This window comes from Syzygium oleosum, unplaced genomic scaffold, assembly GCF_021117445.2.
Source record: "Syzygium oleosum isolate NSW1041296 unplaced genomic scaffold, Sole_v2.1 Sole_v2.10, whole genome shotgun sequence".
NCBI classification, from domain to species: domain Eukaryota; kingdom Viridiplantae; phylum Streptophyta; class Magnoliopsida; order Myrtales; family Myrtaceae; genus Syzygium; species Syzygium oleosum.
The window spans coordinates 7,733,805-7,746,574 of record NW_026607494.1 but is presented as its reverse complement, the minus strand read 5'-3'; the positions used below and the strand labels follow the sequence as shown (position 1 = coordinate 7,746,574).

The 12,770-nt window shown below is 43.1% G+C and overlaps 3 protein-coding genes across 4 annotated transcripts; 2 read left to right on the top strand and 1 right to left on the bottom strand.

Moving 5' to 3' along the window:
• The first annotated feature begins 196 nt into the window (after window positions 1-196).
• LOC115685780 (adenosine kinase 2) lies at window positions 197-4,601 on the top strand. The gene is made up of 12 exons (XM_030610900.2): window positions 197-385; window positions 920-973; window positions 1,501-1,547; window positions 1,649-1,680; window positions 1,770-1,871; window positions 1,955-2,022; window positions 3,267-3,343; window positions 3,437-3,534; window positions 3,631-3,701; window positions 3,792-3,858; window positions 3,933-4,116; window positions 4,252-4,601. Exons 1-12 carry the CDS (start codon window positions 303-305, stop codon window positions 4,392-4,394), a joined length of 1,026 nt encoding a protein of 341 aa, XP_030466760.1. The 5' UTR covers window positions 197-302; the 3' UTR covers window positions 4,395-4,601.
• A 616-nt stretch (window positions 4,602-5,217) lies between these two features.
• LOC115685781 (uncharacterized) lies at window positions 5,218-5,875 on the top strand. The gene has a single exon (XM_030610902.2). It carries the CDS (start codon window positions 5,257-5,259, stop codon window positions 5,629-5,631), a length of 375 nt encoding a protein of 124 aa, XP_030466762.2. The 5' UTR covers window positions 5,218-5,256; the 3' UTR covers window positions 5,632-5,875.
• A 633-nt stretch (window positions 5,876-6,508) lies between these two features.
• LOC115685817 (uncharacterized) lies at window positions 6,509-11,974 on the bottom strand. Of its 2 annotated transcripts, none has more exons than XM_030610938.2 (8): window positions 11,810-11,974; window positions 10,391-10,574; window positions 9,818-9,870; window positions 9,280-9,370; window positions 8,603-9,204; window positions 8,022-8,246; window positions 7,881-7,937; window positions 6,509-6,913 (listed from the first exon to the last, which is right to left on the bottom strand). In XM_030610938.2, the coding sequence occupies exons 1-8, from the start codon at window positions 11,816-11,818 to the stop codon at window positions 6,707-6,709; spliced, it is 1,428 nt and encodes a 475-aa protein (XP_030466798.2). In that variant the 5' UTR covers window positions 11,819-11,974; the 3' UTR covers window positions 6,509-6,706. The 2 variants fall into 2 exon arrangements, with proteins under 2 accessions (XP_030466798.2, XP_056171482.1); XM_056315507.1 differs by having other exon boundaries at window positions 6,509-6,895; window positions 11,810-11,973.
• Between the last annotated feature and the right edge of the window lie 796 nt (window positions 11,975-12,770).

Sequence of the window (12,770 nt, the reverse complement as noted above, 5' to 3'; positions counted from 1 at the left end):
CTTCCGAGGCATTTGTCGGGAAAAAGAAAATCTCACATCCACATTGAATAAGATAATTAAAAAAGAAAAACTAAAATTAGGACAAAATTAAGGAGAATTTGCGGCCAACTGAGGAGGGAGGGGGTTTTGGTTTGGTGAGAGATGTCGACACTTCCACGCTGTCTAAACCCCTTCCCCTATAAAATCTCGATCCCCTCCCCTCCTTCCCCATTTCACCTCCTTCAGATATAGATCTGAAATCTCTCCCTCTCTCTCTCTCTACCTCTCTCTCTCTCTAGAGCTCCCTTGCGCGCATTTCCGCCATGGCTTCCGACGGCGTCCTCCTCGGCATGGGCAACCCCCTCCTCGACATCTCCGCCGTCGTCGACGACGACTTCCTCCGCAAGTACGTCCCCCTCCTCCTCCTCCTCCGTTCCCGATCTCGTCCCGCACCGCCTTCGCGCTCCCTTCGATGCGATGGCGCGTCGGATTCGGCCGAGTCGCTCGCGGCCTCCGGCTTCCGTCATGTTGTTGTTCGGACGTCTCGTTCCCGCGGCGGTGCGGATCCTGTGCCGCCCCCCCGAGCGTCTGCGTTACGCAACGAGTTAATGCTCGATGGTTTTGGCGTCCTTTCGCGTTAGATCTGGCTCTAGTTCGGAAGTTAGGGGGCGCGGGAACGACGGCGTTAACGGCTAGTTCGTTCCGATGTTCCCTGCTTTAGTAGAATGGCTCGATGCTTCCGCGGTAACGGTGGTTGATGATGCGGCGGCTTCTTGGCGGGAATGGTTTCTGATGTTTTGAGTTTGAATGTTGAATCGAGCGTGGGCCGTGCTCGCGATGAGCTTTTGCATGGATATTGATTGCTGATCTTGAGATGAACCTGCATATGCCTGTTACTCTTCTTCCCCGAGAACTGAACTTGGCCGTTTCTATGTGACAGATATGACATCAAGTTGAACGATGCGATTCTCGCCGAGGACAAGCACCTGCCAATGTAAGATTTCCTTCTCTCACGTGGTTTAGGTAGTTTATGGTTTGGACCTGAATATGTCTTTTGCGATATTGACCGTAAAGATTAGTATTAAGACGTGCAAGATGATTGCGGCTTAGGGTGATTGCTTGTGCATCTAGTGTTGATCCCGTCAAGCTTATGCGTATGTAGCAGCAGATCGCAAATGGTTCATTTTCTTCTTCACCTGCGAACTTTTGGTTAACTTCTAATGTGGATATGCTACGAAATGCCCTGTTTCAGCTCTCTCTTTTTCCTACCGAGACTTCTTAGTTTCTGTGTGAAAGATGAGTGTCTGAGGAAAGGAGTACTTCCAAAGTGGAGTAGCTCACCGTTCCTTTCCCCTCGTTCCCTTATGACAACAATTAGATAGCGCCGTTTTTGTCTACTAGTAGGAAGAGATCTCTCCCCTTTTTCTGGTATGACTATGATGAATTTCGGTTGCCCTCATTGATCTTTAAAGAGTTATTTCTGTGGATGATGTGTTACTATGTTGAGTGGACATGTTGCAGGTATGACGAAATGACTAACAAGTACAGCGTAGACTTCATTGCTGGGGGTAATACATATTATGCACTTCGCTCCTGTACTAGATTGATATCTGTAATCAGAACTATGCGTCATTTCTGTTCCACACGTGATATCTTTCTTCTTTTCTAGGTGCTACTCAAAACTCAATCAGAGTTGCTCAGGTACATCCAGGAATTGTTAGTCTGTTCTAGTATCCGGTAAAATAAAGTGTTATCTGATGACTTAGCAAAGTTTTCTTTGTCCTCTACAGTGGATGCTTCAGATTCCTGGTGCAACCAGCTTCATAGGCTGCATTGGAAAGGACAAATTTGGGGATGAGATGAAGAAGCATGCAAAACTTGCTGGTGTGAATGTAGGTCTTTGTTCTCTCGTTATTTGTATTGTTCTGTGCATTGTCATGCCTAAGCTGATGCAATGATCTGATTCATACTTCAGGTTCACTATTATGAGGATGAAAATGCACCAACTGGCACTTGTGCCGTCTGTGTTGTTGGCGGTGAAAGGTCAGTTGATGCTCGGATGGGTTTTACAAATTCTACTACCTTTTTCATTTGGATATTCACATCTCAATCTCGACACTTATTTATATTGATGCAAGTGTTTCTTGATTCTTACGTAAGGACTTCAAATATTTTTCTTTTATTGAATGAGTTATGAGGCTCCTATTGTATGCAATGATGTGCTTAAACTTATTTGAAGAGGAATCTCTACTGATGTATGATTTTGTTTTCCTTAATACATGTTAAAATTTTATTTAGTGTTCTGATCAGCTAGAGCTTGCCTTTCCATTGTAATCCGATGGCCTTTTACCTTATTCTCATAAATACTGCCTACAGTCTCCAAATGCTTTGTGTAACCCTATCTTCACGAGGGAAAATGTGTGAATAAATCTTCTTTCTTTCTATGGTGAGTGCGCTTGTCAAATGTAAGTCCATCCAACCATGTCCCTTGGGGTGATTTCATATCGTTTCAGGCTTATTGAGTCTGACTCTTGTCAGAAATCTCACTCTCAAGCTGTTAATATATGTGTGCCTTTTCGTTTTTCTGGGTCATGTATGGTCATGCTATAGAATGATAGAAGACCACTGTCTCCTCTAGAAGCTGACAGCATAATAAGTAATATCATTAAGAGATTCGATATCTGTACGTTGTGCCCCTCTTTGCAGTTGTAAAAAAGAACTCATTTTGTTATGCCATTGGTGTGGTCTAGGTGTGTGGGTTGGGGGTGGAAACACAAGTCAGGGGATCGAAACTCATTACCATAAGGAAAAGACACATTCATTTTGTTATTTTGATTGTTAATATTAGGGTAAATTTTCTGTTGTTCCTACAGTGTTAGGTGATTATTGCTTTACTCCCTACATTTTGAACTTGACTGTTTGTTCCTGAAGTTTATATTTTTGACGTGCTTTGTGCTGTAGCCTACTTTGAGTGCATGGGAGATATTAAAATGTAGTTGGGAACCCGAAAATCTGGCCGAGGAATCATAGTTAATTAGAAATATAGTTCCGGGACCAAGTTGTCTAGTCTTTGAAATTCAGGGCCTAAAGTGGCAATCGCTTGGAACTTTAAAAGGACTCTTAAGAGTTAATTAAACTTCATGATTCAGAGGTAGTGCTAACCTGGCTGTATTCCTAGTTCAGGTTGACAATTTTGGTGTGCTTTAACTGTCCACACCTTCAGGACTTTTCTTGCAAGTTATAATTAGTTAAACTAAGAAGAAGTTTGTGTTGTCGTTTTATTTTAGGTCTCTCATTGCCAATCTCTCTGCGGCCAATTGCTACAAGGCTGACCACTTGAAACAACCAGAAAATTGGGCGCTAGGTAGCTTCTCCAACTTCAGGTTTTGGTAACTTGAATCATTTCTACTTGTACGGTGTCACTAATAGACATCATTGTTGGACCTACATTAAACAGTTGAGAAGGCCAAATACTTCTATATCGCTGGATTTTTCCTCACTGTATCCCCAGAGTCTATCCAGCTTGTTGCTGAACATGCAGCTGCAAATAACAAGGTCGGTTGCTTGAAGGAAAAAGTAGATAGCTCTTCATGTCTGCTAATTTGCAGCAGCTTTACCTAAGATTGCTCGATCAAATGTTTGTGTTCTCAGATATTCATGATGAACCTTTCTGCTCCATTCATCTGTGAATTTTTCAAGGATGCTCAAGAGAAAGCCTTGCCGTAAGCATCTATTACCTTGAACCTTCTGCCGCAGTATTTACCATAAGAAAGATTATATTTTAACTCAAAGGCGTGACTTTCTCACTCCAGCTATATGGACTTTGTCTTTGGAAATGAGACCGAGGCACGGACATTCTCTAAAGTTCATGGCTGGGAGGTAACGTTGCTTCTTCCGTGTATTTAAGATATTATATATTGTGTGAATGGTTTAAACTAATTTGGGCTGTTCAGACCGACGATGTCGAGGAGATAGCCCTCAAGATATCCCAATGGCCCAAAGCATCGGGAACATACAAGAGGATCACTGTTATTACTCAGGGTCCCGACCCTGTTGTTGTTGCAGAGGATGGGAAGGTCAAGAAGTTCCCTGTAATAAAGTTGCCCCAAGAGAAACTCGTCGACACCAACGGAGCAGGTACATCTTCTATATGACCTTTGTGTACGCATTTAAAAAGCATACATACATGCGCATGCAGGCATGGGCTGGACTTATTGTTTGTTTAGGGACTTTTCGAGGTGTGTGCCTAACAGATGCATGCATGATGTGTAGGTGATGCATTCGTTGGGGGATTTCTGTCTCAACTGGTTAAGCAGAAGCCCGTTGAGGACTGTGTTAAAGCTGGCTGCTATGCTTCGAATGTCATTATCCAAAGACCCGGTTGCAGTTACCCAGAGAAGCCCGATTTTGAATGAGCTATTATCTGGTATTATTATCACAAAATAGACCGGCCTTATTCTAAATTTTGATCATTAAGCGTCCCATACCTATTGCGATTTCCATCTCATTCCCTACTTTGCTTGTCATTTGTGTGTCAAAAGACGGGATAATGTGGGCTTTTCTTATAAGCAATTATCGAGTGTGAGGTCTCTTGTTTTAAGCTATCGATTCGAGATTGGTGACTTCCTGTGTTCTGATGGTCCTGTACTGAATACATAGTTTTATTGTGACATCGAAAAATTTGGTCATATGTCCTCGGCGTTCCACTCAAGGATGATTTACCTTTTACGACGAGAGACGTGTTAAACAAGGAAGATGAGAGTGAACTCACCCAGTTCACAGGCCAGACCCCCTTACCGATTGGACCTTTGTAACTTAATTATTTTTTAATTGTAAAGCAAAGAGGAAAAAAAAACCAAATTGTTAATCAAAATATTAGTATCTAGATTAGAATTTGCATTCGATAAAAAAACCATAGGACGTCAAAAGTTTTTTATTTCTCGTGTAAGTAAAGATATGAAACTTTATTATTTGCTCATAACGTTGCCCAATGAATTACATCCCCCGTAGCACGTGCATGTAAACTAATAAATACTCATATGGAAGTTAATGCTCCTAAAATTACGTCATCCCTCTCTATCATCTGTGATTTTTGAAGTGGCGTGAAGCCGCAAGCGCGAGTTATGTGCTATCCCTTGTAACCAAAAAATATTCGCACGATTGTGGCTACATGTCTCCCTCCCTCATATTTACTTCCCTTGGCTTGGTTTCCACAAACAAAGAGGGCCACGATCCACTTTCACTTGTATCAAAACTGCCGCGCTGAATAGCACCGACATGCCATCGCCCTCATTCCTCGCCTCACTTTCCCGGCGAATGGTAGGCGTGGCGTGTGTGAGGCGGATGTGGCGTGCCGCCTTGTGGACCGCCCTGCTGACTTTGACGGTGGGTGTCACGATTTTCGCTCCGGAGGCTGCCTTCGTCTCCGCCGTATCTTCGTCGTCGTCGTCATTCTCGAGAGCATGCCCTGGGGACAACTACTTGAGGATTCCTTTGGACGATGTTCCTGGAGAAGTGTTGTGTATTCCGGGAAGCATGGTGGGGAGGTCCAAGTTTGATTCCCCCTTGCCGGCCATTTTCGCCGCCATCATGGTGGCCGGCTCTGCCTTCTGGCTTCAGTTTCTGTGCGTGTGGGATGGTGAGAGAGGCTGAAACATTGGTGCTCGGTATATTTTTAGTGAATTCGGTATTCAACGCATTCGCGAAATCTTCTGGACATCTCCTGCTGCTGTTTCGAATTTTGTCTTTGCTTTTGTTGTCGTTATTGTTTCCTTTTTGGGGGGACAGGACTCTCGTCTCTTATGAGATCTCACTGATCCTATCCGTCAACAAATAGTCACGTTTGGTTTTACTTACTGGATCGTAACAAATAGTAGTAATCCAAGCATCTTCCGTATTTGAACATCTCTTTGGTTCTTTTGGTAGTTTGTGGCATCTCGTGTACCTAGGTGAAATTCTATATACAGAAAAAGAGCTAAGAAATTTCACCTGACCAAAATGCAGAAATCTTATTGTACAATAAAACGCATTTGGCATGGGTGGAAAACCGCTTGGTGCATGATCACAATGAAAATCTGCTATCACGACTATGGCAGGTAACGGTAGAAGGTGCGCGCACGGCACTGTTACAAGCACGATGCATGCGATTGCGAGAGAAAGATTGCCACAAGCATGTAACATGAAGAACGCATAGGACATGCATGATGAATATGGTTGATCAGGTGACATAAGGCATATGGGCAAATGGTATGATGTATGCATGAGCAGTCATAAACAACATGTGAGGGTGACGCATTAATGCACAACTGTTAGCATGAAAATGTGACCTAATGTCTCCAAGCACAGGCCAATGACAAATGATGCACCAGCCATAGACATCGGATAGGTGGTGCATGAATGCAATACCACATCACGAATTGCATAGAATTGAGGCTTTGCACATCATCGACACCCTCATATCACTTATCCATGCTCAGACAGTAGTAAAAGAAACAAAAAGCCAAATAACTCTATATCTGCAAGCTGACAATCGAATTAACCTGTCCTCTTACTCTTTATTTGCGCGATGCAATGTTTCACCACATTCTGTGGCAACACTTCTCCAGCTGAGACTACAATAGAAGAGAATCTTTCTTTCTCTTTTAAAGATCGATGCGAAGCAAAGTTTGGTCTTTTTCCTTCTTTCGCTTTAAGGCTACTTTGTATACAGCTTTAGCAAATGCTTCTTTCAAGAGCAGATTCTTCTACGTACATTTCTTCCATTGGAGCTGGGACTAGCACCTTTCTTCGCAGTAGGAACTGGGCGAGATCTCGAACTGTAGTTCCTCGGGTATGGATGGATCGTTGCTAGTTCACGAACCCGGCGTAGCAAGGACTTTGGCAGTGGACGGACAGCATTCTTCTCCTTCTTCTCGGCCTGCAAAACCGTCATTGGCTGAATAAAATCTCTGTTCAGTGCACTTTGTCTCAAATAGAATTGAATTATGGACACACTAACTGAAAATGATGGTCCTCGTACACCAAATCAAAGTCAGACGCATATTACAATTTTCAAGTGGTACAACCGCTAAGTCACTAGAATGAATGGTAAGGACTAATCTGAGAAATGTCAGATCCGACATAAATGTTACACGTGATGCTTATATTAGAGATAAAACAATTATATTATAAGATTTTAAGTAGGATTGGCAATTTCTAACACGAGTTAACACGTTTGTACATGATTAAATGGCAAATCCAAAAGGAACAAAAATCTAATATACAACTTATTATAGCATAATTAGCAAATATATAGTATTTCCAGTGACATGACTTGACATGATCATGAAACCCAATTATGACAGTTGAACACGAATTGCCAGCCCAAATTTTAAGGGAAGCCCAACCTCTAAATCTCCACAGCAACAGGCAGGAGACATAAAATTAAAAGACACGGCCCTTCCTTGGAGTTTCTTAACACTTATTATGAAGTGAATAGAAACTACTTTTAGACTTGTTTTTATGCACATTCTGGAGAAAGTGGCAAAATATGAACACCACCCGGATTCCATAGAAAAGGTCTGGAGTAATTGTTGAAATAGGACGCCAACAAAGCAAGTTTGGACATAAAAAGGAGTTGTCTAAATAGATCTGCAGCTCATCATACCACGTCTAAAGCAGACCATCGTCGACAAGTGAAAACAAGGACATAATCTAAAGTTATAACAAATATGACACATACTACAGCATAATGCCAATGCAGCCTCTGTTTTCAGTATGTATCATCTAAAAGGATCCAACTATAGCTCATTACGAGGCTCATGGACCTTGATTGTTGTCATGTATAATGAAGCTACAGTATACCCTGCATTCACAGAATGCAAATCGCACTGCACAACCAGTAAAGGAAAAGCAATGCTAACCTCTCCCTTGTGTGATTTTAGTGCATGACTAGCCCTCAGAAGATTCCGCCACTTGTCCTGCAGAATTCAAGTGTTAATCATGAAAACCTTGTAAAATAAGAATGTGAACTATGACTCATTGATATATAACACATTGAGTACTCTGAGATCTATGGGTGTCCTGTAGGCAGACGTAGCAAAGAAAAGCCTCTTTATATCTGTCCACTTTCCAGCTCCATACTCAGAGATGCCATCAACCAACTTTGTCACCTCGGCAAGAGTCCACATCCTTTGATGCTTCCTCCGATCAATACCCTTCTTAGGTCTCCGCTCGACAAAGTCATCTTCAGATTCAGATGCAGAAGAATACGCTCCCAAATCATCTTCCTGAACATTAAAGATAGCATAAAATCAGACTCAAAAGTAGTAAAGAGGACATTAATCCAGAAATCAACTCCACCAAACTATCTTGCAAACCTAGAAATATGTGACCCACTTTGTGCAGAACTTCAACTTCACTCTTCACTCAATTAAAACAATCATATCCAGCTCAATTTATGCCTCATAATAACAGTCTCCGGAACCACATTAGTGTTTAAAAGTGTTACCTAGTTCCAAGCCATTAAACTAAGAATGACCATCACATTAATCACAGCTTTTACCAAGTAAAAGAAACTGTGCTTTACAATAGTGGACAAGCAACATTAAAGAATTAACATCTAACAGGTCAAAACTTTTCCTACCATGAGGGGTTCATGTTTCTTCAATCGTCTTCCCTGTAAGTGAGGGTGAGACAGTGTTTTGATGCTAGTTTCTTCTGGACAATCCTTCACAGGAACTGAAGTTAACTCTCTAGGTTCCACATCGTGTAGCTGATCAGGAGTTCTAAAGTTCACATGCTTCTTTGAACTAACCACAAAAGGCTTTTGCTCTGGCCTAAGATGACTAGATTTCATATTTGCCGATTCCTCGATGTACCTCCGAGTAGGCTTCCGCTGTCTCTTTTGCGTAAGACCCGCTACCAATCTGCTTTCTGCAGCAGGATTGTTTTGGTTTCGGCTTGACAGCAAGCTAACAACACAATCTGAACTATTTTGCACTTGATCAACCTTTATCGATTCACGTGAAAGACAATTGCAATCCACAGGACCAATTCTTCCTTGACGTGAATCGTCATTGCAATTGAGCTCTGGATTGTTTCCATCAGATGACTCTGACATTTCAATGGCACCATTACTACTTCCGCTATATCCCGGAGAATGACTGTCTGTACTAGAATTCCCCAAGCGGACGCCATCGCGGAGACCAATATCCAATGCAGAGACTTCTTGAGCAAGATCCATGTCTGTTACAGAAAGACACTGTCATCAATGTCTTATTCTCATCAAAATTAGCATATGATAAGCTGACTTGGGATTACCTAAAAGATAATCTTCACATGCAACAGCAGGACCATCCAAAGAATTGAGAACTTCCACATCATCAACTTCATCCAAAATTCCATCAAGCACCTGCTAAAAGTTCCCAATGCAAATATCAGCCATCTAAAGCAAAGAATGTATGACGAGAACAACATAAAGTGATAAGCAACTAGCATATTCAATCAAGGTACAGTTAGGATGGAAATTGGATCTTCAATCATGTAAGACGAGGGATTGCAAACCAAATTCTCCAAAAGAGGGATTTCAAAGTGTAAATACAAATTTAGGGTTTCATTCGACAACTTACTACCTTTTGGTAATTTCCTTTTGTTGTAGCGTTTGAAATTTGAGTCAAACACCTGAAACCTATCATACATACAAGCATTGACATATAGAGCAATCTAGAAGTTTTCCATAATTTTCTAAAACTTAGAATATTTTGTCTTGCTTTCAAAAGTTTTGGAAGGAAAGCAGAAGGTACTTTCTCTTAAGACAGTACAAACAGAGCCTTAGGAAATCAATGTAAGGGATACGTACTCCAAGATTTAGTGCATCTCCTCCTTCTGGAGTAATGTAGGAATCCAGTCCACCTTGCACAAAAGCAGAAATGTTTACCAGAATTAGGATTACTGGCAAAATATATATAGACAGAAGCAGAAAACTATCAACAGCTTCATTCTTCTTTGAAGCAGTTCGATCTTTAGAAATAAGATTGCCATACATACAGTTTCTGCTATGGAGTTGCCAACTGCATAGAGCCATGCAGTGCAGTGGAATAAGCCTTTACTCAAATCGTTTCATTGCATTTTCAAAATGAGAAAAGAGGGGCGACTTGATTCTAAGATTAAGTACTTAAGTTAGCAATATATATTTAGAGTAAATCTTGCTACTAAATTTCTCCTTCTTTTTAGTGCATACACTCCGTCAGAGTTGGATACGTGCAAGGAATGGAGCTGTAAAATGTCTATGGAGGGTAGCAATGGAGAAGAAAACATCCAACTCAAATGCATGAGAAATCTCATTTTAATTGCTTCTGCTGAAGAACCCAACAATTTGATTCGATGAACAAAATACTGAAATAAGCAGGTTGCTCTGTCTCGCAACCGGTACCTCTGAAGCTAAACTCCACTTCATCATTGAAGTCTTTAATATCCAAGAAATTCCCGGCATTCTCCTCATTAGAGCAAAACACACCATCCACTGAGAAGTCATCATTTTCAGGCTCTTCGAGTAAATGCTCGACTTCAGTAGTTTCGTCTTCTATAGGCGGGACAATAGATTCTTCTTCTTTAACCTATCAAAGGTGGAAGATGAATGCAGTTTCAGCAATAGCACTGACTCAAATAGAGATTGTCACTTAGAATTAACAACAATCGTAAACAGGAGAACATCTAAGCATGTCCGCACAGAATCAACAGACTACATATCTTGTACTCATACCAAGCCCAAGAGATGCAGCCATAGGCTTCTTGACAAACAAGCATTTTGAAATGGATAAATAAGATATGCCTTTAGTGAGAACTTGAGTGCTTCTAATCTTGTAATATATATATATATATATATATATATAGATATATATATAGAGAGAGAGAGAGAGAGAGAGAGAGAGAGAGAGAGAGAGAGAGAGGAGATTCTACGCAGAAAATAAGCCTGGGGCTAATAGAACTTCCTTCAAGATCATCAAACTTCCATGCAAACAAAATTTGTGTGCCATTGAACCCCACTTTCCTCCTAATACGAAGGCCCTCATGTAACTTTGAAAAGAGAAGTTCCTCACTTTTCCAACTATTAGTGAAGACTGCGAAAGATTCTGCTTTAGTTGAAGCTAATGGTGAAAACCCAGTCCACCTTGAAAACCAAAGTTGTTCATCCCACTTAACATCACTCAAAATGCAGCACCATTCTCCCAATTCTATTCTACCCTGGCAAAATGGTCATGCTCTTCCTACACTCCATCATCCGCTCATGCGCATGACACGCGTATCTACTAGTCAGCTGAGCTTTCGGACAACTGCAAAACTGTTCGACAATCAGTATCAAAGGGTAAACATTTTTTTTTACATCCTAGGATCACAGCATCGAGTGGAGCTCATCACAGTCTTCCGAATGGCAGATCGCAACAACATTTCTTTCCGCAGCCAGCAGACACACTAAACCACCTCAATCAATCGAAGAAATTCCTACACATCAGAATGCGAAACCGACGAACACGGAAAAAAATAAAAATCGAAAATTCACAGACAAAGCCCCAAACCAGCAACGGAAAACACCACGTCGCAAAAAAAAAAAAAAAGGGGTTCGCTATCTAGGACGATCGCGAGAAATGTATGTCCGTCCGCCTGTCCGGCCCCACTCGGAGAAAACAATCGCAAACACACAACCGTTCAGCCGAAGGATCGGGGACAAAAAAACTCAGCCACCAACAGCACCCGCGATCCGATCCTTCCTCCCCCACATGCAAATCGAGGCGGAGAAAAAAAGCAAACGATCGGAGAAGCAATGCCGACGAGAGGAGACGAGAGGGCGAACCTCGTTCATGAGCGAAGCGAGCTCGAGAAAAACCCCCCTTCCCTTCTCCTCCGATCTACGCCGGAACCGTGGCCGCCGGAAAGAAGCAGCCGCCGCCGCCGCCGCCGCCGACGCCGACGACGAGGGGACTGAGGAGCGGCGAGATCTGCTGCTGATGCTGCGGCGCTGCGCGCGCGACTCCCACTGCAGCAAGCGCGACTTCTTTAGAGAGAGAAAGGAGGGGGGGGGGGGGAGGAAAGAGAGAGATTTGACCTAGGAGGAGAGGGAGAGGCGGGGCGGGGATGATGGTGGTGTCAGAGGAAATCGAGCGAATGTCCGCACTGGAAAAGCTCGAGACCGCCAAATCGCGCCACGAAATCACATCTCACGATCGCGATGCAGACAGGCGTACGCTCGCGCACCCACCCCCACACCCACACACGCACAGAGAGAAGAGGAAGAAGAAGAAGAGAGAGAAAAGGAGGAGGAGAGGGAGGAGAGAGAAGGGGGATGATTGTCTGGTTTTTCTTCCTCGCTCTTTTTTTTTTTAAATATTTTATTCGCCGCGACGGAATCGAAATGGTTTTATAATGGAGTGCCCCACGACACGACCGGGACAGGAGCCGGTACTAATATAATCCCCGCTTCATGTCCGGACCCCCCCGGTCCCCCGTTCCCACGTGCCCCTCGCCGTCGCCGCGCGTGCGATTTGCGGGCTCGCGGGAAGGGTTTATCTTTTTTTTTTTTCTTTTGGTCGGAGGAGGGAGGAGGTATCGTCATCGTCGGCCGCGAATCTCGTGTGGAGAGATGCCCCCCCGCTTGTCGAGATTGGCGGCGGATGGGTTCGCCGACCTTGGGGCTTCCGGCTCGCAGGCGGTGCGGGGAGGGGTTTCGGGTCAGACCGAATGATTCTTTGATGAGCGTGAGAATTGTATGATGACAACGCCCCAAGTGGGTGTCGAGATTGGCGGCGGATGGGTTC

What these genes read in the sequence shown, in the direction of transcription:
- LOC115685780 (XM_030610900.2), top strand. Translation starts at nt 303, where the DNA reads ATGGCTTCCGACGGCGTCCTCCTCGGCATGGGCAACCCCCTCCTCGAC. An exon ending in ACCAGAAAATTGGGCGCTAG is followed by an intron (nt 3,344 to 3,436) that starts GTAGCTTCTCCA and finishes TACATTAAACAG; the next exon opens with TTGAGAAGGCCAAATACTTC. An exon ending in GCTCAAGAGAAAGCCTTGCC is followed by an intron (nt 3,702 to 3,791) that starts GTAAGCATCTAT and finishes TTCTCACTCCAG; the next exon opens with CTATATGGACTTTGTCTTTG.
- LOC115685781 (XM_030610902.2), top strand. Translation starts at nt 5,257, where the DNA reads ATGCCATCGCCCTCATTCCTCGCCTCACTTTCCCGGCGAATGGTAGGC.
- LOC115685817 (XM_030610938.2), bottom strand. An exon ending in ATGTGAAGATTATCTTTTAG is followed by an intron (nt 9,205 to 9,279) that starts GTAATCCCAAGT and finishes TTTCTGTAACAG; the next exon opens with ACATGGATCTTGCTCAAGAA. An exon ending in AGAAACATGAACCCCTCATG is followed by an intron (nt 8,247 to 8,602) that starts GTAGGAAAAGTT and finishes TTTAATGTTCAG; the next exon opens with GAAGATGATTTGGGAGCGTA.